This window comes from Hyposmocoma kahamanoa, unplaced genomic scaffold (assembly GCF_003589595.1).
Source record: "Hyposmocoma kahamanoa isolate Upper Pololo Valley unplaced genomic scaffold, ASM358959v1 220, whole genome shotgun sequence".
NCBI lineage: Eukaryota > Metazoa > Arthropoda > Insecta > Lepidoptera > Cosmopterigidae > Hyposmocoma > Hyposmocoma kahamanoa.
In genome coordinates, this window is record NW_020653740.1 from 5,307,844 (window position 1) to 5,332,189 (window position 24,346).

Below are 24,346 nucleotides of genomic sequence, written 5' to 3' on the forward strand. Positions count from 1 at the left end.
TGCATCATGCGTTTAATTCTTAGACTATGGAAAACAAAGGACATGTTATATTGGCATAAATAAATCAGACGTTATATGTATACGATGCATTTAGACGGTGAAAACATAAACATTTTATTGTCTTTATTTAACTACTGCCTGCCGTCGTAAGCCAAAAGAAATAGCACTACAATGATTTATGTCAAATACGGGAATCGAATAAAAATGCGTCGCTGCTGTATTAAGGGGTGCGGCAGTAGAAAAAGCTGAAATCAACCGATTGTTACATTACAGCGGCATGTGTTATTTTTCTGTCTATAAATCATACAATAGGCGAAATATCTCACGTAATTAGACTCATTTAAGTAGTTTATTCATAAGTCTTACCGAATTTTGCTTTGGTTACTTTAGATTGCCAGTTCGTTAGTATATTTTGATGATTGTTGATAACGATTATTTTAGATAGTTTCTTGTAAGTAGACATATTATCGATATTCTGTTATTGAAACAATTCACTACGAGGTTTTTATTATTTCATTATTATTGTTTTTAAAGTTTACCTACAAATGAAATAAGAAAGAAAGAATGGTTGAAAATTATCTGACTGCCGAACATAAACATTGGATCAAATACCATCTTCGTTTGTTCGCTCCATTCAAATTTAAATAGAACTTTGAATGTAACTAGATTACATGATAATACAATTCCATCGTTACGTTTATTGGTAAATAACATTATATTTAATTTTGATTAAATTGTTTCATTACTTGCCTAGTAAGAATATCCTAGTGTTAATCACACTTTGATTACAGTAAACTACACAAATTTCCAAACATAAAACACAGTAACAACAGTTTCAAACATTCAAGCCATACATTTGCATGTCGATATTGACTTATCTATGATTATGGTACAACACTAAATCCGCCATTTGTGGTGGACATTTTTTATTTAGGTAGGGACGTTTATGCCGTAGATAAGGCAGCTCCTTTCCTTTATTTTTTTTCCATCCTCTAAGGTTTAATTTAGTCGAGTATTACTTATTTGACAGTTGCACCATTGTTTCGGACGGATGTCAGCCCCTCAGTCGTATGCGTGAAACACTAAGTTTTGTAGATTTCTCCTTATCATATATATATTTTTCTACGTAATTAAGAAATAAAAGATTATTACAACAACACGAGAATTTGTTCTCTGTATTAAAATGGCATATGATTGCTCGATTAGGCATAATGGGAAAAAATGCACTAATTTTAATATTGTATCGATAGGATAAATTCGAGCTGGATGACTATTTGTGCATTTTAGTCAGTTGAATTAAGATATTATTCTCTTTATCACGCCAGAATGTACAAATTTGCATAGTGCCTTGCAATACATTATTATTTGTTTTATGCAACTATGGCTGCTGAAATCAGAACCAAACCAGTTATTATCGTTTGAACTAGAAAAATAGGGTTAACGTAATACTCATCTACGATCGTGAATATTACTGCAAAAAGAACAATGGCAAAGTCATAGTTAAAATAATTGGTTTACCGTCTTCAAATACCTTAATTAAAAGTTTGAATAAAATAAATTTATTAAGTTTTTCAAATTGTAATAGCGGTCTATCCAAGTCTGGCAATGAAATCATATTTAAAAGAAATTCTAATGTTTTAAGTAGTATGTAACCGGACTGAACTACAAGTTCTACAAGTGTCAGTTCCTTAATTTCTTAACATTGAGCAACATCTAGCTGCCAAAAAAAGAATTTCAGTACCAACGTATGTGTATGGTCCACATTTAGTTTAAGTAATATCAAATGTACTGATTTGACCGATTTGTAAAAAGAGATTAATTACTTCGTTAAAAAAAATAAAGTACATGTATATTCCTTCTTCAAAATGTCAGACGAGAAAATGGTAAAACTGACAAAAAAGTTTCCGAAATCAGGGATAGATGGGACGTTTCACAAAAAAAAATAATTTGTGTCCAAGGTACCAGGAATAGTCTGTGGTATATATTAATTAGCTCAGTTTTTTTTGTTACTTAACTTCATACCTTTTGACCAAACCAGTATAAAAAAAATTTCCTCTGAACTTTCGTCACGTCTTAAACCTAGTTTAGTTTGATATAATAATATACCAAATATAATAATATTTTATTCAATTACGTAACACATAACCTCTAAAACTTCAAACTGGAATATTTTTAATTCCAAACTTCTCAGAATAGTAAACCCGAAACAAAATTTGTTCTGGAATTTGAACCATATTTTCACATATTTTTCATAAACAGACGCATATAAATGACGTCAACAAATATTTATGTGGGAGTTTGCCATTGTTCTTTACAATGTTCTGTATATTCCTGTGTAATGATTGAATTTAAAATAGTTATAATTTTCATTAAGTGTACCGACTTTATAATTGTCAACGTCAAACAGCGGAATTGTACTGTTACAATTTAACCGGAAAGTGAAATGTTTCTGTGTCTGCCTGTACAATAGAAAATGGAGTACGCCCAAGTCATCTTCTCTGGTCAGAGGTTTAGTCACGACTCTCGTCTTTTGTCCAAATGAAAGTCGTCTAGTCAGTCTGTACTTGTGGCCAGTCATTCCGCTGGTCATCCATGGAGGCTGGACTCAACTACAATAAAGTCGTGTCGTACACGACTCACTAACAATAAAAGCGTGTTACTACAATCCCATACATTTTACTTACCAGTTAACTCGCGACAGTAACATGTATAGTGTGATACGTTACAATTATAATCTTAATTAGACTTTTTGCATATGTTGTGCTATTGATAGGACGTTATTAAGTAATCGTGGTTATAGTTTTGTGTATCCAAGTTAAAGATTTTAACAAACTTCTAGGTTTGGTACGCCCCTTACGACATTCAATGGTCGTAATGATATCGCAACGTTTAGAATTTAAATCCGTAAATAGTAATAATAATTAATGGTCCTGCTCAATACGGCACGTATTGTTTGCCGGTTCTTGAACCTGAATTCCTGACCCCGGCCGACTGTGGTATTGCCGGGAAATACCGCCTTTTCCTTTATTTTTATCTAGAAATTAATCTTTTGGGCCATGGGAGAGGCGACAGACTGGATTAGTTATTCAAAATAATAATCATAATAATTGTCCACTCGTGCTAAGCAGGACGATATTGTAGCAGCATTTTTTTCCCTCGAACATTACCGGTCCGCCGTATTGGTTTTGTAAGAGGAATGAAAATTCCTGCTACATTACCTTGTTTGGTACAGGAGGAATAAGTGAGGAATATTTTTTTATTTCCCGTACATTACCAGCACTAGTGCTGGTAATGTACGGGTAATAAGAGGACATATCTGTGTCTAGGCTGTAATCTGGAGATTTTAAACTAAACAGTGCGCGTGGTAATGAAATGTCTAGAACAACTTCAAATCCCTTATTACAAAAATATTTTAGGAAAATGTCGTTTAAATAGTTTGAATTTTTTTAAATATCTTTATTATAAATACAACCTGTCTAGAAAATTTTGTTGTCACCGATTCGATCGATTTTTTATTCAATCCACGTGTTCCTATGTTCTTACTATTTAAAGTAATACGGAAGTTTCGCGGGGCATCGCTGCTTGCTATATACATCACAGGCATTTTATAAAGAATCTAGATGTTTGTTAATTGAAGTGTTGTTTTTTTTTCTAATTATTTGTGTAAGTTAATTTTACACGCCTGTGTGTGGAATCCGACATTTGTCCATTAATTGTAAATTAATTTTGTAGTTTACTTTCTCATAACAATCAAATGAGTAGTTTGAACATTATTGTAATTCGGTTTTCTGATTTATTGTCTTGAATTTTTTAAACGATATTTCGTTTCAACCAAATAAAGCTAGCTAGCTCGGTTTATCTAATTTATTTAGCAAGCGTCACTCCGCCGTGTGTATAGCTGAATATTGGCCATACAAAAATATAGTTTTTGTTATATTAACAAGATATTGTTTTATTTGACGTTAAACCTTGTTCTCTTGTGACACTTAGACGCATCAGGTTTTGAGGAGCGTTGTGGACTAAAATGAACAAAGAAATTTTATTGAAAATAAGTTGCGCGTTGTTGAGGCCTTCTCTGAACATTGACTAGCAACATATTGTTGATCAGTTGTTTCCTACTAAGGAATTTTGCACCTGTAGATGACATAAAACAAAACAAGAAATCATTAAAAGAATGCTACTATGTAATTCTACTGTTTTTTTTAAAGAGTTCGTCCAAGGAAGTATCTTACAAGCATTAATATGAGCGTTTAGGTACTGCGTTCCAATTTGGAAGTGAACTTCTCTAAGATCTGTGCGATTATAAGCTCTTAAGTGGCACTGCAACTATTATAGATAGGCGTGAAAGCGATTATACGCGTCCAGACCAAAGCGTTTACTTAAAATATTTACTACGACCTACTAACTTCGTCCGGACCAAAATATCTACTCCGTGCTATACTAAGTATTTACTTATGGTAACTGCAATATCAGACATTACGTGCGACTTTCGCATTAGTACACACAGTATCACGATTCCGATAAATTTGACACGTGTTAATATTTCAATACCGTTTACAATAAGAACGGTCCAAAGTTCAGTGTCAAGCTTTGATATGCTCTCGGTTGCGCTATCAGCAAAGTGGTCGCGTCACCAGTCGCTTGGATCTTGTACAGGTAATAATGGCGTTCAAGGGTTATACATATAATATGTTTATTATAAACAAAATGTTTCTACCAACAAAGGGTCACCAACGCCATAATTTAGCAAGACAAGTAGTGTTGTGTTTGTACAAATACAAAATGCTTTATGTCTCTCAGAAAGGTCTATAAGTAGTTACATTTCAAGTAACAAATTCCTTAGTGAAAGCTGGAGTCTGTACCAGGGGGTCTACTCTCGATCTCCGTCCGACAGCGACATCCGTCCGAAACAATTACTGTCAAATAGATAGATAGATAGATAAAACGTTTATTTGTTATTACATTCACACGTACATAACAACAAAAAAACAAACAAAACAAAATAAAAAGTAATATTCGACAAAATTAAAAGACAAGTATCAAGTATGAAGCTTCATTCGCATCACGCGTCTTTTCATTTGGTCAAGTATTGCTTATTTGGCACTAATTGTTTCGGACGGAGATCGAGAGCAGACCCCCAGGTTAGGGACCCATGTTACAGATCACCAGGTTCAATCCCTCTAGGTATCTAAAGAACGTTACATTAAAAAAAAACGATCACATTACAAAACATAAAACAAGAAACAATATATGTGTGTGAGTACGTGCGCGAGTGTGTGTGCGTGAGCGAGCGAGCCGCGCGTCCCCAGTGAACACAACGAGGCGTCTACGTACGTTTGATTTACACGCACCCGCGCCAGGCGCCACTCCGAATAAGACCTTAATCTATGGTGATACGGTAAGTCTGGTCGAGGCATCTTGTAGGTATATCACTCTTTTTTTAAAGAACTTGTGCCAGTAGCATCTTTGTATAAAGTGCGAAATCTGCCAAAAAACCATCGACACGTTGTTATACACAAGAGTTTAATTGTCAAAATAAAATTTATATTTTGACGCTGGTTTATTGTTGTGGTTTAAAAAAATATTTTATAAAATCAGTTCTTGGTTTATTATTTTATTAATATTTTCATTTGATAATGACTGATACTGCGGTAAGTAATGCACCAATGTTTGTGACTTCTTTACATTTATCTATGTGATTAGGGAATTACAATTATTTATGAAGTAAATAATATTTTGGTTTTATTAGAGCAGTCGGACTAAAACTCCTACGTATAGCTCGGACTCCACATCAACATTAAATCCATTCGTACGTACCTCAAAACTGTATTACGCATTGCTCATAAATTATGTAGTATTACGTACCTTTAAATGTTTTTAGAATTATACTATGTATGACACTGGGAAACGGAACTTTAATAACCTTTTTTTCTGGATTTTTGGCAACCATTTAACACGGACATTCAATGCTAATGTTGCCTAAAGCCTACACTATTAGCAAAAGCGAGGCTAACATGTTCCGAATAAAATTTTATATTTAAATTACATATGTCCACTTGCACTAAACTTACGTCTTAAACTAACGTTTAAATTGATAAGACATTCTTAACACAATATATTAAGAGTGTCTTTTGCATTGTAAGCATTGGTTTAAGACGTACTTAATTAATCTTAAAGATATGTGTGAGATGTATGCGTAAAGGGCGCTCCTTCACCGCGAACACTTGCCTGTAATGTAACATTCAAGATTCGTTTTTGAGCATTACTATTATGGTATTTGTAATACCTCCTTCACCGACGAGCATTTGCCTGTATTGCAATATCCAAGATTCGATTAGGCTGCGATTCCACCACAGATGTGCGAGGTTGCAAGGCGTGCGTGTCCCGCGAGTGCCTTTGAGGGCCGCTTCATGACATTAATCCTCGTGCTCCTACCAGTAGGAGCACGAGGACTAATGTCCTTATGCTCCTATCGTGCCGTATCTATATAAATACACTGAACTAGAATAAAAAAAATCAACATAAAGTCAAAAATATCTTTATTTTATAGGTAAGAAGAAACTTACACCTGAAATCGTCATTTTGCGCTCATTCGTAAGGCAAATTTCCCTGAGAAGAATGATCAAGAAACTCTAGGGATTGCTCTTTAAAATTAATATAGTAACAGAAATGCTCTCGTCGCCGTTTTATTGGAATACGATTGTCGGCTGTAGCCTTTTCCAGTACATTCTGCACACGTCAGTAGCTTCCACTGAAGAGGCTGATAAGCTTAGAGAATCGATAATATACATACGAGTTGTAGATTATCAATTACATATAAATATACGTGACAGTACATTAATAGGAACACGAATACATATTTATTCTTTTGGGCCTACCAGCAGGAGCATAAGGACATATTAGTCCTCCTGCTCCTACCAGTAGGAACACCCAGTAGGAGCATGAGGAAACTGTCCCTTTTAGTGCCTGCGAGCGTCTTTTTTTTATAATATCAAGTGACGGGACGAACAAGTCGTGCACCTGATGGTATGCTACACGCCTGTACATTACAGTTGCAGTGCCACTCAGAGCTTTAAATCGCAAAGATCTGAGGGGCATTGCCACTGCGCCGGTCACCCTGAGACATAAGTTGACAAGTCTCATGTGCCTGTAATTTCACCAGCACCCTTACCCTTCAAAACCGAAACGCAGTGATGCTGACATTATTGCTTGGCGGCAGAAATAGGCAAGGTGGCAGTACTTCCCTGGACAAACTCTTTCACAAGCAGCCCCGCTGCTACTAAATGAGTGAGTGAGTCTATTGTGTGCCAAAGGCACTTCCAGGCACTCGCAGGCACCTTGCTTAAGTAAAGACTTGAAAACATTTCCACTATATCTGGTGGAGTCGCAGCCTTGCAATCTGAACAGATTGTTACATTACAAGCGAATGCTCCCGGTGACGGAGGCTACCGAATGCTGCAAGTGTTGCGCAACGAATACTTAGTTCTCCTCTCTTACGGCTGAAATGCTCGCTTTTAAACTGTTACATTACAAGCGAACCTCGCGTTGAAAAAGCCCCTAAGTGGTAGTGGTATAGGTAGCTAGTAAATATATGTTGCACGCGCAACATATATTTACAAGAGAGGTATAATAAGTTCCTAGTGGAATTATGAAGCTGTCTTAGTAACCATATAGAGACACTTCGTTTGCAAGAATTTTTCGGTAGGGAGAATATTGTTAAGAAGGTATATTTAACTTATTATAAGGCGTAATTTCCCCATATTTCATTATCAAACAGGAAATGCAACATTTTAAAAAATGCACTAGTTCAAGGTGATGGTCGAATCGGATGATTTCTCTGTAACAACGTTCGTTTGATTTAACAGGCAGCTGACCGTTGGTCAAATAATATAAGCTACCGGCAACTAGTAATATCATCATGCATAGGCATCGTTCAGTTCTGGTGGCATCCTTATGTGCACGATCTCCGCCGTCTGCTGCCGTTTTTGTTCCTGTACAATGTGTTCAGTATCATCATTGGGTACCCGATGTTTTATTTGGAACTAGCTTTGGGCATCGTCACGAGGAAGGGTGTTGTGACGTGTTGGGATTTGGCACCCATGGCTAGAGGTAATTTTAAATACTTAAATCGTTTATACTGCTTTACGTATTTTCATTATCGTGTATTCAGTTTAATTGACTGCAAATATAATAGACATTTTCTCAAACGCGTTCAGAAATAGCTTTTTTATTAAAAAAGACCGACCTCAAAAGTTCGTGGAATGTCATCTAGGTATTTGCGAAGTTTTATTGAAATAGGTTACCGGAAATTTCCCACTCTTAGAGGTGGAATATTTTCTTCAAATTTAAATGGGACCAATACTAAGGTAGCCTCTTTCCAACAAACAAAGAATCATCTAAATCGGTTCACAAATGTGATGTGCCGGAGTAATCGCGTAACGTACACAAAAAAGAAAAAATACAGTCGAAATGAGAACCTCCTTCTTTTTTGAAGTCGGTTTAAAAAATAGCCTACAAAGCTTGTCATTTATGGAGCGTGGAAAGTGAGTATGTATAATCTTTGCTGGCAAAGTGAGTATGTAAATCCATTTCAGTCCGCTGCTCTAACCTTTTAAACTGTACATAATGAGTTTTTCAATAGGGACGCTCGATCTTTGAAAGTTGATACCGGCCATCTTGGAAAAGCGATAGCTGTCAAATTTGGCGGGAAAACATTTTTTTTTCTTCTTTCCATAAAGGAAAAGGCAAAGGTTTTACACCATACAGCCAAGTCTTGGTACATTATTAAGTCTTTTGAGCCATGTCTTTGTTTAATTATGTTTCTGTAAATATGGCCGCCACAAAGGGGATAGGCAATTTGAGGCGGCGTGCTTGGATTGGCTCGGGATTCCTTAGAACGGGCAGATACGGGTATTTTAGTTGGAGATTCGTATAATTTCGCGTTTTAATCTACGATTAAGGCACAATAGCACATAAGGCACAATAACATATCCTATTCCACTTTAAACTAGATTTCACAAAATAATTGAAAGTCAAAATAAAAACGACACTTTTCCCTCCAAAAGGCCCAGAGCGAATCGCGGGAAAACATATATAATCGTGACATTTCACCATGGAGCGCTACACGCTTCAACAACGCGTAGAAATTGTTAAAATTTATTTTCAAAATCAGTGCTCTGTTCGCTTAACGTTCCGTGCGTTGTGTCCAATTTATGGTATTCATGGTCGTCCTGCAGAGTCCACAATCCGTCGTTTAATTAATAAATTTGAGACAACCGGGTCGGTTTTGGATGAAGCAGTGCCTGTACGTCAAAAAAATGCAAGATCGTCGGAAAATATTGTTGCCGTTCGAGATAGCGTGCGAGAAAACCCCAAACAGTCCATTCCGCGTCGTGCGCAAGAGCTGTCTTTCCGCGACATCAACTTGGCTAATTTTGCGTCGAGACTTGGGTTTTCATCCATACAAAATGCAATTGACTCGAGAGCTAAAACCCAACGACCATAGACAGCGCCGTGAATTCGCGGATTGGGCCTTAGACCATTTTGCGGTTGGCCCTGCTTTCGGGAAGAAAATCACCTTTAGTGATGAGGCTCATTTTTGGCTCAGTGGTTTTGTTGATAAACAAAATTGCCGGATTTGGAGCGAGGACAATCCACGGGAGGTCCATCAGGTGCCTTTACACTCCGAAAAAGTCACTGTTTGGTGTGGATTTTGGTCCGGCAGTATCATTGGCTCTTATTTCTTTGAAGATGCGCAAGGAGTCGCGTTCACTGTCAATGGCGACCGATATCGGATGATGATTAAAAATTATTTGTGGCCTAGAATCAATGGTATGGATCTCACGAACATGTGGTTCCAGCAGGATGGCGCCACTTGCCATACTGCACGGGAAACATTAAATTTATTGGATGAGAAGTTCTCGAACTTTGCTATCTCGGCTATGCTATTGCTCGGCTTTGTTATCTCGCGTGATGGTGACATTAACTGGCCACCGAGATCTTGTGATCTAACACCGCTCGATTACTTTCTGTAAGGCTACGTAAAATCTCGAGTCTATGCTGACAAACCACAGAGAATTGCTGCCCTGAAGGCCAACATAACTCGCGTTCTTTATGAGATTGAGCCCAATTTATGCGAAAATGTCATCCAAAATTGGTCCACCAGGATACACCACCTTCAGCGGAGTCGCGGTGGCCATTTGGCTGAAATTATATTCCATACATAATGTCATCAAATGTTCTTTAAAATAAAATAAAAATTGTGGCAATATCACTTTAACAGGTTGTTTTATTCCATTTCAAAGTTCGAGCGCTCTTAATGAAAAACCCTTTAGTTGTCTATGCTTTTAAATATACATACTCACAAGTATAATATCATTACCTACTCCATGCCTACTCGTATAAAGAGTATGTAAACAGACTAAAGAAAAAAAGGCCAAAAGCCCGTACAGTATCAAAGTAAAAAAAATATTTAAAAAATCAAACTTCTATCAACTACGTATTGGCCATGTTGATCTGCAATCTTTTGTTAACTTTCGGGCAAAGATTCTTGCTTTCGGATAAATGTACAATTTCCTTTCATATAAATGCCCAGTTTTAACCATAAAACACAGCTCTAAATCTCGTTTGATGGGCTCTCCGTTATCAAAGTCGTGTCCGTTCAAAGAATTATAAACAGATCGAAATACGTGAAAATCTCAAAGGGTTATGTCGGGGTAAAAATACTGGATAAAATAACGCATCCCAACTTAACTGCAGTAGTTTTTTGTCCGCTTTGTAAAGATGTTGTGTAGTTTGACTTTATGTTGATGAAATATCTTATAATTTGTGATACCTAGACATCTTTATACTATTTGCCACCAATTCTAGGTGTTTTTCATGAATTAGAATTAGAAACTTAAAACTGTCCTGATTGTTCTGCGCGCTAAAATTTTATTTTTTAAATGACCATAGACAATGTAACATTTTTATTATTTTTTTTATTTCAAGTGCGTTAGCGGTAAAAACCGTACGGACTTTTTGGTCAACCCATAGTGACGACCTCGTAAGCCCAACGGTTGGTAATGTGTGTGCTAGGTGAGGAGGACCCATGTTAGATTCCCTATAGAACCAATATAGGAAACGAAATTTTCGGAATTGCGCCTCCGGGTAGAACCTAGCGTTCCGAAATTTGCTATGCTGGTCTGGTTATTTTGGATAGTGCAGAGTTAAATTTGAAACTCTGCTACTCGTTGTACAGGGCATTCCCTAATTTCAGATCAGATGGTTGGTTAACCGATAAGTGGCTTACACCGTCAGTCGTACATAACCGCTTCATTTTACTTAAAACTATTGCCTAAACATCAAAAATATACTTACCTAAATCAATCTAAGTATATTCCAGGTGTAGGCCTATCAATGCTAATGGTCTCAATGTGGACGGCACTCGGCGCTGGACTCGTGGCAGCATGGTCACTAGCATTTCTGGTGCATTCCTTCCATGTCTTTCTACCCTGGCTTCACTGTGCTGCAACAGCCAACCCGCCTTGCGCGGCCAGGCATAGGCCCTTGCCGCCGGGCAGTGACACTCCAGCGCAGTCATTCTTTTTGTTAGTAGATTTTGCTTTACAATAAAGGCTATGGCTGTTAGCAAATTCCTTCAAACGCTCAAACCGTGCTATTTTTACTTACGTAAATAGTATATAGGTTCAAAGCAGAAATATGAGCATTATTTACGTTCCGGTTTTGAAGGGTTAAGCGTGTTGGTGAAATTATAATACAGGCAATAGTCAACTTAACCATCTCATATATCTAATAGCCAACTCAACCCGTCTCAGAGTAACGGGCGCGGGTGACAGTGCTCCTCAGATCGTTGCAATTTGACAGGCGTGTTGCTTACCACCAATAGCACGAATTGTTCGTCCTGTTGCTTGATATAATAAAATAAACAACAATCAACTCGGGTTAAAGTGTCACAAACAATAGAACTGGGCAGTATTTTATATATATATATATATATACACACACATTATATATATATATAATATATATGACTTTTCGTATACAATACGCCTCGAAGGTAAGATGAGTTAGGTACCTACGTTGTTCTAAGTTCCTAAACGTTTGAAATGTTAATAAAAATGGGAGTAAATTAATTTGCTATTCCTCCAACCCAGTCAACGTCAAATAATCTTTATTTATTTATAAGTAAGCAAATTACACTTGAAATCGTCATACTGATTAAACTCTACTGTTCATTAGTAAGGCAGATTCCCCTGAGAAGAATAAGCAAGAAACTCTAGAGGTTGCTCTTTGTAAATATACCTACATTTGAATACATTTATTATTGCAATATTAAATTGAAACATCTTAATCGAAATACCTACATAAAAGAGCTAAACTGGTTACTACCACGGTTTTTAGTCGTCCAAGTACGCAGAAGATGTATAATAACCTTTTGTATAAACTTTTTGTTTCACGATAGTTTTAAACTTCGTAAATGGCAAATTTTGAATATCAATCGGAATTTTATTATACCAGTTAGAAATATACTTTTTTCTTCAATAGTGCAAAAGTGACCCTTTTAATGGACTACATTGTATTACTTGTTTGTTGCTCGTGCCTTTTTAAATAAATCAAGATGAAAAACCGAATCGGCGTAATGCATAACTAGGCGAATTTTTTTGCATCGAGGCTCGTAGAAGCGTATACATTGCCCCTTCAATGAATTTGAGAATTTATGAAGATAGCTGTCAAGAACAGCTGGTTTAATTTTATTCCTCGTATTAATGTTGTCTCCCACCATTTTTCATAAAAGAAATAATATTTTTCTTAACGTAAATAATATTTTCATAAATGTACTGTGACGCCAGTGTAAGAATGTTAATCTCTTTAAACTTATCTCTCAAAGACACTCTGGGGCCCAGATGGTATATTGATTATTAAATCGACAACAATCCATGACGATGCCTCTGAGAGATGCGAAACACGTGCCAGGTATATTTTTGGCGCTGGTATTAATGACTGTACTTGCGCGCGTGTTATCAAATATATATTATTAATTTTACGCGGAGGGAGAGTGGGAAAATTGACTGCATGAGAAAAACATTCAAGATTCAATACAAGTGCAGCTATTTTGCACAGCGATTTAACCTTCATTGAGTTCGTGGAATGGCAAATTAATTTACTTCCATTTTTATTAATGTTATTATATTTATTATAACTTTAATTATTTAAGGTATGCCTTTCCAGCTACCGGATAATATAAATATTATCTTACCAGCTAATATAAATAATATAGATAATATAATAGATAATATAGATAATATAAATATTACCTTTCCAGCTACCGGATAATATAAATATTATCCGATAACTGGAATGGCATCGCCTTGAAGGATCTCGTAGGATATTTCAGTTGTTTAGGCTCTTTGAAAACGTATCTAACTCATCTCTCCTTGAAGGACGTATTGCATGTGGAAAGCTATATATTATACTGCCCGGTTAGTGGTAATAACCATATGTTGTAATAATTTCAATAATTGAGGGCAAAATATAGTATTTTGTATTTTATATTATCAATACACCTCACGAACGTATTTTGTAATTTTGAATACATGTGAGAACGTATTTCGCAATTTATATTTTTAAGACGCATGTGTTTTGTCCAGTCCTATCTAATGCTACGGTCGCTATAGAGGTTAGGTACTTACGCTCTACATGTACAGTACTCTAGTGTAGAATCACGAGTGCAAGCTACCCAAACCAATACTTATTCAGTTGATTGTGGAAATTTTGCCACTGATAAAGTATTGAAAATAATCGTGTAAACATTATTGTTAATGTATTTCCAGCAACTTCATATTAAATCTGAAGTGCGACGGCCTGGAAACGGGCATGGGAACCATCGTGCGCGAGCTGGCTTTATACTATGTCCTCTGCTGGATTCTTATATACGGAATCGCTATCAAACGCATATATAGCTACTCTAAGGTGAACCTTGCACAATGTTTTAGTGGTACCTACAACGGTTTTCTCTCTCTCTCTCTTAGTCAATAAAACGTTGTCTCTGAGGTAGTCACTGCACTTATACGAGTCGGTCAGAAAAAAAATAACGCAGTAACAGCGGAAAAGACGTTGCGTTTTGCTTCGGCTTGGTAACCTTTTTGTTGAGGTGGGTGATAAATAACGTCACGATTAAAAAATAGTATAGTACCACCGTGTAGTGATGAAAGAGACTGAGAGTCGTATTCTAGAACTCTACTCAATGCTCAAGTCAGGACTTGAGTATAATTCAAAGCACTAGAAATCATGCTCAAGTTCCCTTGCCATTAGAGTCGTATTTCCAGTGCTTGAAATCATACTCAAGTCTGCTCAAACCCTGACTTGAGCATTGAGTACAGTTCTGGAATACGACTCTTAGTCTTTTAAGGCTTTTTAACAAACTTCGACTCATTTTTGACGCCTCACGACTAGTCTAGTCTTTTAACCGTCAAGTCTTGAGTCATAAGACTAAAATTGAAGACTAATTCGAGTCGAAGGATGCTTAAAAGACTTATAGGACTAAAACGTGTTAAAGTCGTTGTAAAACGCCTTAAAAGGCTCTGTCATCACTGCCACCGTGACTTTTTACGAAGAAACGACATAGGTTGTTCCTCTGTTCCACTCTGTCTGTCTCTCAAATCACGACATACGACGTATTTTACAAACAAAATCATGTGCGATCTCCGTTCTGTAGAGACAGGCGACTGCGCTACTCATTATAGTTCGCTTTTATTTGCAACTTTAATTATGAACCAAAAAATAGTTAGATCAGTGTAAATACCGTGTAAATACCAGTAAGATAATTGTACAAAATGGAGATCCAAAATAATAAATACGCCTCATGGTCTTATTAACAAATAATGAGTCAAGCCTGTAAAAATGCCAAGGTCATTGCGGATCAATTTTTCAAATGAAATTGGACGTTTATCAAAGTGAGTATTAATAACGACTATTTATTAGAAAGTAACCACTTGTTAAATAAAACCGTTTATCGTGATATAAGTGACAGACGTGACAAAATCACGCTGATTTATCACTGTGACTTCTTGTAAATGGAACGATAGTCACGGTGATAGAAATGTAACCCTTTCCCCATGTGTAGCTTTTTGTCACCGACTCAAGACGTTTTCACGACAATAAGTGTGGTGAATTCTGAATACTAGTTACTTATAAAAAATATTAAATTTTAGAGCCGATGCATTTTACGCGCTCGGACGATGTGCGTTGACGTGATTCTAATGAGATTCAACCGCAGCCAATACTTTGCATACGTTTTATTGAACTTCTACGGCGCCCTAAACGCGCATTTGTTAAACGTGGATCCCCTGCGCGTAAAAAAATACGCTGTATGCGTATTATGCTAGCTGAAAATGGTCATTTCTAAAAATACACCCGGTAATGGTTAGCCCGTGTGAAACGAATGTCGTCAAAGTGGTGATTATTTATTTATATTTAATTTATTTAATGTATTATTATGCAGTTGCTTTCAATGAAACGTACACCCGTAGTGAAATTTATTATAAAATATTCTGTGACATTATAAAATATTTCGCATAAATATATGTCTATAAAATACATAATAGAACAATCATTAAATTTTAGGGTTGATATATTTGAGTATTATATTAAGGGACGAGAGGCGGTGGAAATCTCTTTTGGCTATTTTCAATTCAAAGATAATGCAGGCCACTATTGTATTGTATTTTAGGCATTCGACATTTATTCTTTTTTCAAAATTAGTAACATTCTTTTGTTTAATACGTTTCGCTTTGAATGAACAAAATGGCGAAGCATGGTCAATGGGCGGAAGACGAAATTCAAAAAGTTTGCAAATGAGCAACAATTATTTTATTTTACATATTTATAACATATTTGCTCGTAAAGTGGCTGAAATCACACCAATTTCAATATCGTAATGTATTTCATTACGCAGTTGTGCGTTATTGTAATGTAAAACGCACGAGTTTTTTTGTAATAAAGTAACATGCACGGTTTTTTAAGATGCTCCGTCTAAAAATGAACGATACTTTTTTAAATCTTTGCAACGAGTTTTTATGTTAGAAAAGTGGTCAATATTTTATGAATAAAATTAACTTTGGGAGATAAAATATAGTAAATAAACATTTAATTCTTTCATTTAATTAATTTTGACAATAAATTACAACCATTTATCTGTAACAAAAACACAAAAATATTAATTTACTTTATTAGTAATACTGGCTATTTTTATACCTTTGCCTAAAAAAAATGTTGATGCGCGCGCATGGCTAATTTGTGGACAAGTAAAAATTATTTCGCGCGCTTTTTCTTTTCGCTGTATTGTTTTTATTTGAAAATGTCGTCAAGTAGTGATGAATTTATTAATTTGACACCGCCACAAGTCTTAAACGCAGCGAAAAAGGCTACTCTAAGCCTCTTACCTGAAAAATCGACCGATAGATACTTACAAGCGTATCAAAATTTCATCATATGGAAAACAAGCAAAGATGCAAATTCATTTTCAGAAAATGTGTTTTTAGCCTATTTCATGGAACTTTCTCAAAAATATAAGTCAAGCTCATTGTGGTGCTACTATTCAATGCTAAAAAGCACTATGAAAACAAACCATGGTATTGATATCAAGTCATACTCCAACTTGATAGCATTTCTAAAAAGACGCTCAGATGGCCATGTAAGTAAAAAGTCGAAAGTATTTTCGGCTGACAATATCAAGAAGTTCCTAAAAGAAACTCCGGATTGGCGATATTTGGCAACAAAGGTGAGTTGAAACTAAATTATTGTTATTAATTTCTTTCACTTTCGTATTTCTTTACAATATAGGTGTTTATACGTTCTTTTTATCTCTTTTCAGGTTGTATTAATATTCGGTAAAAATGGTGCATGTAGACGTCAAGAGTTGGCAAACATAACAACTAATGATGTCGAGAACCATGGGCGGGTTCTTCTTGTCCAGGTCAAAAACACAAAAAATAAAATTCCAAGGTCGTTTACAATGCAGGGGCCTTTTTACGTCGTAGTGAAGAAATACGAAGCGCTTCGTTCAACAAAAGCTAATTCCAACAGATTTTTTCAAAATTACCAAAATGGAAAATGCACTAACCAACCCATTGGCATTAATTAATTGGGAGCAATGCCGAAAGAAATTGCCACTTTCTTAAATTTGCCTTAAACACATGAATACACAGGGCACAGTTTCAGAAGGTCCTCGGCTACATTGCTCGCCGATTCAGGTGCGGACTTATTGACACTAAAACGCCACGCAGGATGGCGGTCAAGCAATGTAGCCGAAGGATACATAGAAGACTCGATAAGAAATAAAGAAGAAATTAGCTCTCGCATTACAAGGAACATAAATTTGGAGTCAAGTGTTGACTTTCAACCATCTACGAGCACACACGCGTACATTCCACCATCGTCGCCGCAGCCGCAACCGCCTCCGCCACTGACTGCAGAACTCTGTGGTCTCGTTTCTCCTACTTTCACTCAAGAGAGTGAGAGAGAGACTGGGGAGATTGTAACTAATAATAATAACTTGACTAACTGGCAACGTAACAATCACTTTTAAAAATTGTTCAAATTTCTATTACTGCTTTAACAAGTAATTAAAGATTTATTCGTTTAAGAAAGTCAGAGTCTTATTTGTTTCCTCGCAAATATGTTATAAAACGTCGTATGACATACGTGCGCTTTGAAAATTACAGCCTCTGCTTTCTTATAGCCCTCGCCCATGGCTCGGGCTAGCAATATCGCCTCGGCTGTAACTTTCAACTTACTGCACTTATATCATAATGTACTATTATGTCACTTACTAACAAATGTAATAATATTAATAGCGCATTTCCTATGTCTTTGTACATTTCATATGGAAAAAAGTAGCCATGTTCGTATTTTATTTCATATTTTGATAGATTACTTTCAAAACAATTGATATAATATCTGTTAATTAAGGTGGTGTTATTCAAAGACTTGATGGCATATTTCATGCTGCTGTGTTGCGCAATAGGCGTGTCTCGGTTACGTGGTGCCGGACGGATGTTTCTAGATGCGGACTGGAGCGTCGTCCTTACTGAATTACAGGCAAATAGCTTTTTGCGTTTATTTATCTTTATAATGTTCTCCTTTGAAGCTAGGTAGGTAAGTGCTTTGTATGGCCAGCTATTACGAATGTCAGCCAGACGTACATGGGTGAAGTGTTAATATTGCTAGGTCTCTATTTCTGAAGTCTAGCTTTTGAAAATGTAATAAATTTAATACTTCACGCTAAATTTCAAGATGCATTTCAAGTATGCATATTCAAGTTAGACGCCATTTTCTTTCTTTGATGTTCGCTAGATGTTGCGTGCGAAACACACAAGCCAAAACTTACACATTTAGAAAATAATCACCTGCTTTATAGATCTGGCGTGAAGCAATAGAATATGCTCTTCTAGAAATGACAGTAGGCCAAGGGGCTCTCGTAATGCTAGGGACATACTGTCCCAAACAGCAACACGCTCTCGCGCGGACTGCGCTTCTAGCTTTCGCAGCCTCGAAAACCAGCAGTATGGCTGTGGCATTGATCTTGGGCGCTGTTCATGGCGCCTTGCATAACGATTATGAGAATACCACTAACATTTGGGGTGGTAAGTGAGATATTATAGAATATTCTAGAATTCTAGAATTTATATGTCCTAGAATTTTTTTTAAGCACTAATTCAAAGCATTTTACCGGCAACGTCTAACTTGTTGAAATTTTAATATTAATAGTAGTTTTCACATCCCTATGTACTCTTCTTCGTAGCCTTTCTAAATATACATTTTTACTTTGATTTATTATACCAAAACATATTCGCAATCATTATTTTCATTTACAGTTACACTTATTCAAATCTGTACATGCATTTACATATTGAATAGGTTACTTTAGATGCACTATTCACACTTTATTATACTTATTATTTTAATGTACAATTTCCCTCATAGTAGTTTATTAGGTCTTCCATTACAAATAACTTCTAGATTTAGTACCACTCGTTGGTTCTGACTAAAAACCAGCGCCTTACAGAATTTAAGCATATGCTGAGTCAGCGTCATTTCACTGTTATTACATATAAATATTTTACATATAAATGTTTTATTTTTCCTGTTGTATTCAGTCTGTATTTGTGTCATACTAGTGAATAAAGTGTTTATCTATTTATCTATCTATTAGCTGTAGGCGGAATTTAATATCCACTTAAGGTCCTGCATCAGTGAGTATTTCTCGTATTATGTACCAAAATGTAACTTGTTATATCGGTGAAGGAATGGTAACGAATTCCGCATATCGGAGTAGGTTCAAAACTCTCGAAGACGTGTGAAACTTTGAACCCGCACCTATAACGTGATGGACCAGATAACACTTCTTAGTGCTCAGTATAGATATACCTATGAGTTGCGCTTATGATAGGGTGGTAATTTTCGGAAAAATCATACATCTCCCTGTCCTGCTTATTATTTTAAATAATAGATGGACCTGAAAGCCTTACTTCGTGCACAATATACAGGGGTCGCGGTGATGATAAGATAGCAATTTTGGGAAAAATCGTACGTCTCCATTTAATGTATTTTAAATGAAAGTATGGAGCTAATGTAACTCATCAAACATCTCAGGAACGTCATCTTCAATGGTATTATGGGCGGACTATGCCGCGAGGATCCCCGGTAGCCAATTCTGGTCAGTCATCGTATTCTTCACTATATTCACGCTCGCACTATCTTCTTCTGTAAGTTGTATTCTTAATTAAATGTCATATTGTGTAGATACGGCGGGCTCAACTCTTACTTGATCATGCCTACCTTACGTAGTGTTACTATATTTGGTCATTTCTCAAGTTACAAAATCGAGACTCGATAAAATCTTATATCACAGCTACCATCAAATCTTGCTGTTTATACTGAACAATTTTACAAATTCAATACGCGTTTTTCTTTATAAAAAGTTCATTATTTGAAAAGAAGAAAAAAACATGGCCAGGAGTACTCACTCGGCGCCATTATTGGAATACGAAATCCCAGAAATAATTATTTCTCACACAAAATTCTAAAACAAAATTATTTTTGTTAAATACTTCGCAAATCGTATGTAACGAAAATTGGAATGTTCTTTGGTAAATAAAAATTAGGTATTTATATTATTATAACAACTTTTATAACTATTGTTCAAAATAGGGTGGTTTGCTTTAATATTAATATTAGAAATACTGGTTGATGACCACCGTCAACAGTGCCAATGGGGGTCAAAAACATTTTTTTTTAAAACAAATAAGTTCACGTAATTTAGACCCCAAAAAATTGTTTCATTTTCAGATATATGAAGTTTTCATAGAAAGAAATAAAGTAGATTTTCGAGTTTCATGAATTTTGAATTTTCTTGTTTTTTAACTTGTTCGTTATAATTTTCTTTGCAGGCATTGCTAATACAAACAATAATATCTACCCTGACCGGGCGCTCCATTCGCCATATTTCGTGGGCTTTCCTCGTACTACTCTGCTTTCTTTTCTGTGTTATCGGCGTTATCACATTGTGCACACAGGTTTGATGGGAAAATTATGTCGATTCTGTCACTTCTAATTGTTAGCCTAGATAGTTTGACAAACCTATCGTAGTAGGTGTTTGTCATCCCTTTCTCTCTCTGTTTACTACTTTAAAAGGAAAACAATTCTTTTTTAAGTCTTCAATTCTACTTTAAAAGCCTTGTCAATTAATTAGACTAAAACAGAAAATTACAGAACTTTAAATGACACAAAATTTTGGTTCTATTTTTTACAAGCAATTTAAAATGTCTTATTAGAGACCCGTAGGCACTGCATAAAACATTGCCTTCTTTGGACGGCAACATAGTCGGGTAAACATATTACCTGCTGTTTGTTTTTAAATCGAAAAGACACGGCAAAGTCTTGGCCTTATCGATTTAAAATTTAAATTCAGTATTGAAGTATCTGTAGTACCTGCAGAGTCAGCATGACGGAACGCAACATAAAAACGCGAGATATCGTGGTACTCTCGCGCTTCTTTGTCGCTTCTCGCACAAGTCGCTGTCGTGCTAATGGTCCTGGGCGAGGTCTTTGTCTTTCACCGTTACACATATACCCTTTAGAAACCTGTGAAGGCCGTATTATATAATGCAGACTGCTTAAATAACTGTATTTTTACTAGACTGGACTCTACATGTTGAACTTTCTAATGAACTGGCCGGCGACAAAGCCACGCGTGGTTGTGGGCACTGTTGTCGCCGCAATTGTCACGTTCGTCTACGGACAGACTACCTTCTGCGAGGACGTCTATTTTGCTGTTGGGGAGTACCCTTGCGTGTTCCTCAGGGTATCATGGGCTGTCGCACCTTTGCTTCTGTTTGTAAGTAATTATTTGCGTTCGTTGTGTTAAACTTAAGAGCCATCACCTCTTACAGGTTTTAAAGATAATAGGTTTATAACTTTATCAATTAGCCATATCAATTTATTTGGTAAGACGATAATATTTTAAGTGCAAATTTCCAGCCTTAGAACAATTTTTTTAAATTTTACTCTTGACATACCAATACACTCTTTTGGGACCATTAATGTCCATTTATAATGTACTTTTTTTCATAATATTTTAGTGACGGGACGAATAAGTCGTACACCTGATGGTAAGCTACACGCCTGTCCATAACAATTGTAGTGCCACTCAAGAGCTTTAAATCGCAAAGATCTGAGGGGCACTGCCACTGCGCCCGTCACCCGGCGACATAAGTTGATAAGTTCCATGTGCCGGTAATTTCACCAGCACCCTTACCTTTCAAAACGGGAACAAAGTAATGCTGACATTACTGCTTGGCGGTAGAATAGGTAAAGTGGCAGTACTTCCCTGGCGAACTCTTTCACAAGGGGCTCTACTGCTACGTTTCATATACTGTCAGCAACGTTGGCGCGTTACCACCTTAAGCGTTCTTTTTGCGTGAAGGCAAGAGTGGTTTTTTAACTTCTACTATAAACAAAAAGTTTTTCAAAAAAGGGTCAACAAAAAAAGCGAAAATGCTAGCTAAAATCTCAGATTACAAACACGATTATCCTGAGACTGAGAAGGCTTGAACTTTGATGATCGTACAGACGGCAGCACATCATGCTACACATTGACGGATCTTGTTTTATTGCAATGGGCGATATTCGAACAAAAGTGTACAGTATGATGTGCTGTTGACTGTGCCAATACATTACGATTTCACGTAAATGTAGTAAAAATAAAAATGCGTATTGCGACTATTTCAGTGCACGTTTTGGATGACCATCGCGTCGGGATCTCCAGACCCGGGCCCCGGATGGGCATTGGTGATGATGGCAATATTACCCACTTTCATAGTTCTGCTGTTCTACCTCGTCTTCAAGTTCAGGGTTCGGGTATGTTTTAAGTAGTTTTTAGGTTCTCGTTTCGCATACAAACCAATAATATGTTGTTTAAAAAAAACAAAATGGCAGAGATAGAGATTACCCTGTAAAGATCAGTCAAAATGCCATCATGCTATTTAAATGAGGCTATTATGAGACTAGACTAAATCGATACCTCCAATGATCAAACACTACGGCTACTTTATTTTTTGGTCATCTTCTGTTATTTTTGTAAACAGCCATATTTATTTACTAATATTATGCTCCCCGGTTTTTGTGAAAAAAAATAAACTAACAGAATTCGAAAAACAAAACAAAAAAAACGGAACAGGTCCAAAAATTAAGTTAGCCTAGTGGTTAGCGAATTGTGCAACAGTAGCATTACAAACATAATGCCAATTGTGTAAATTACAAAACGTCGATCATGGTTACACAGGAATAAGGGACGCACACTGGATTATTTTGTTTCAGAATATCGTGCGTACTGAAAAATAAATTGTAAACCTTCAGTTTGTAATCGTAAAATAAATAATGTTACCTGATTGTAGACTTTTTTCATTTGAACAATATGACAGAAAATAAGGAAGTTTTTTTAAAGGATTCCAAGTGACGGGACGAACGAGTCGTGTGCCTGGTAGTAAGCAAAACGCCTGTCCACAGCAGTTGCAGTGTCATTCACAAGCTTTAAATCGCAAAGATTTGAGGGGCACCAACGTTCATGTGCTTGTAATTTCACCAGCACCTTTCAAAATCGGAACCGGAACGCAGTGATGTTCACATTACTTGCTTGGCTGCAGAAATAGTTAAGTTGGCAGTACTTTCCTGGACGAACTCTTTCACATGGAGCTCTACTGTCACTAAACTAGTTGGGCCACACTTATAACCAAACGTATGGGTAACGTGACCATACGTCCCTTTTTAAGCTGTGTCCCAATGTCCCCAAAATACAGAACAATGTCCCGCTTTGACAAAATAATGAAATTACACGTGACATTAATGTCTAAAAAATGGCGCGAAAGCGAAAAATATATACAGCCAGCCATCGAGTATACAACCAGAAATAGAGACGAAATATATATTCATGGTAACACATTAGCGATACAGCTCTTATAATTATAACTCTTGTTTGTACTGACCTGTGTGTACGTCTCCGTATATTCCAAAAAATATTCTGTATTTATTGTAATAAAGATATCTCTAACAATGCCGTGCTGTTCTATTCGTTGGTAAATATGTAATTTTGCAATTTTCGTCCATTATAGCAAAGTTCAAGTTAACTGGTCAATTTGAAGTTCAGTTGACGACACCCGTCAATTGTTTCGAACTCGGGCTAGCCAATCGGAGCGCAGTTGTCACAGTAATATGGCAGCATAGTTTTCAAACAAATTGACATTTCGTCTCTATTTCTGGTTATATACGCGATGCAGCCAGCCCACCAGACTTGTACTCGTACTCGACAGGGTCGTATTCCATTTGAGTATGATTCAAAGCACTACAAATCATACTCAAGTCCTTGCCATTAGGTTCGTATTTGCACTGCTTGAAATCATACTCAAGTCTGCTCAAATCCTGACTTGAGCATTGAGTAGAGTTCTCGAATACGACCCTTAAGGTGCTGTGATGTTAAATTAGAAAATAAATAATACATTCTTCAGAATGACACCATACTTTATTCACAAAACTTTCATAACACCAATTTGTTACCAAAATAAAGGATTATTTTTATAATTAGTCATACACAAATATCCACATAACTTAGAAAGCTGATCATAATAGACAATGCACATTCGGGTTCAAACTCCTCATTTTTTTTAAACATTTCGTCTTTTTTTATTTAAATAGTAAGCATCACCTATTACAACCAACAGGAGTATTTTTGCACAATTATATCAAATCAATGTTATAAACAAAAATTACACAAAAATCAACTTCGCTTCAT

At 36.2% G+C, this 24,346-nt stretch overlaps 1 protein-coding gene across 1 annotated transcript; it reads left to right on the top strand.

The window, feature by feature from the left end:
* The first annotated feature begins 4,595 nt into the window (after positions 1–4,595).
* Positions 4,596–22,935, top strand: LOC113228076 (sodium-dependent neutral amino acid transporter B(0)AT3-like). Its single transcript, XM_026461217.1, has 12 exons — positions 4,596–4,656; positions 5,310–5,398; positions 7,866–8,109; positions 11,384–11,588; positions 13,833–13,971; positions 17,971–18,099; positions 18,419–18,644; positions 19,654–19,766; positions 20,451–20,576; positions 21,200–21,397; positions 22,291–22,419; positions 22,879–22,935. Exons 1-12 carry the CDS (start codon positions 4,596–4,598, stop codon positions 22,900–22,902), a joined length of 1,683 nt encoding a protein of 560 aa, XP_026317002.1. The 3' UTR covers positions 22,903–22,935.
* Positions 22,936–24,346: the final 1,411 nt, after the last annotated feature.

Bases quoted from the DNA above. Each gene is read 5' to 3' on its own strand.
- LOC113228076 (XM_026461217.1), top strand. From the start codon at position 4,596: ATGCTCTCGGTTGCGCTATCAGCAAAGTGGTCGCGTCACCAGTCGCTT. The intron at 4,657-5,309 runs GTAATAATGGCG...GCGCGTCCCCAG, and splicing joins GTCGCTTGGATCTTGTACAG to TGAACACAACGAGGCGTCTA. The intron at 13,972-17,970 runs GTGAACCTTGCA...CTGTTAATTAAG, and splicing joins GCATATATAGCTACTCTAAG to GTGGTGTTATTCAAAGACTT.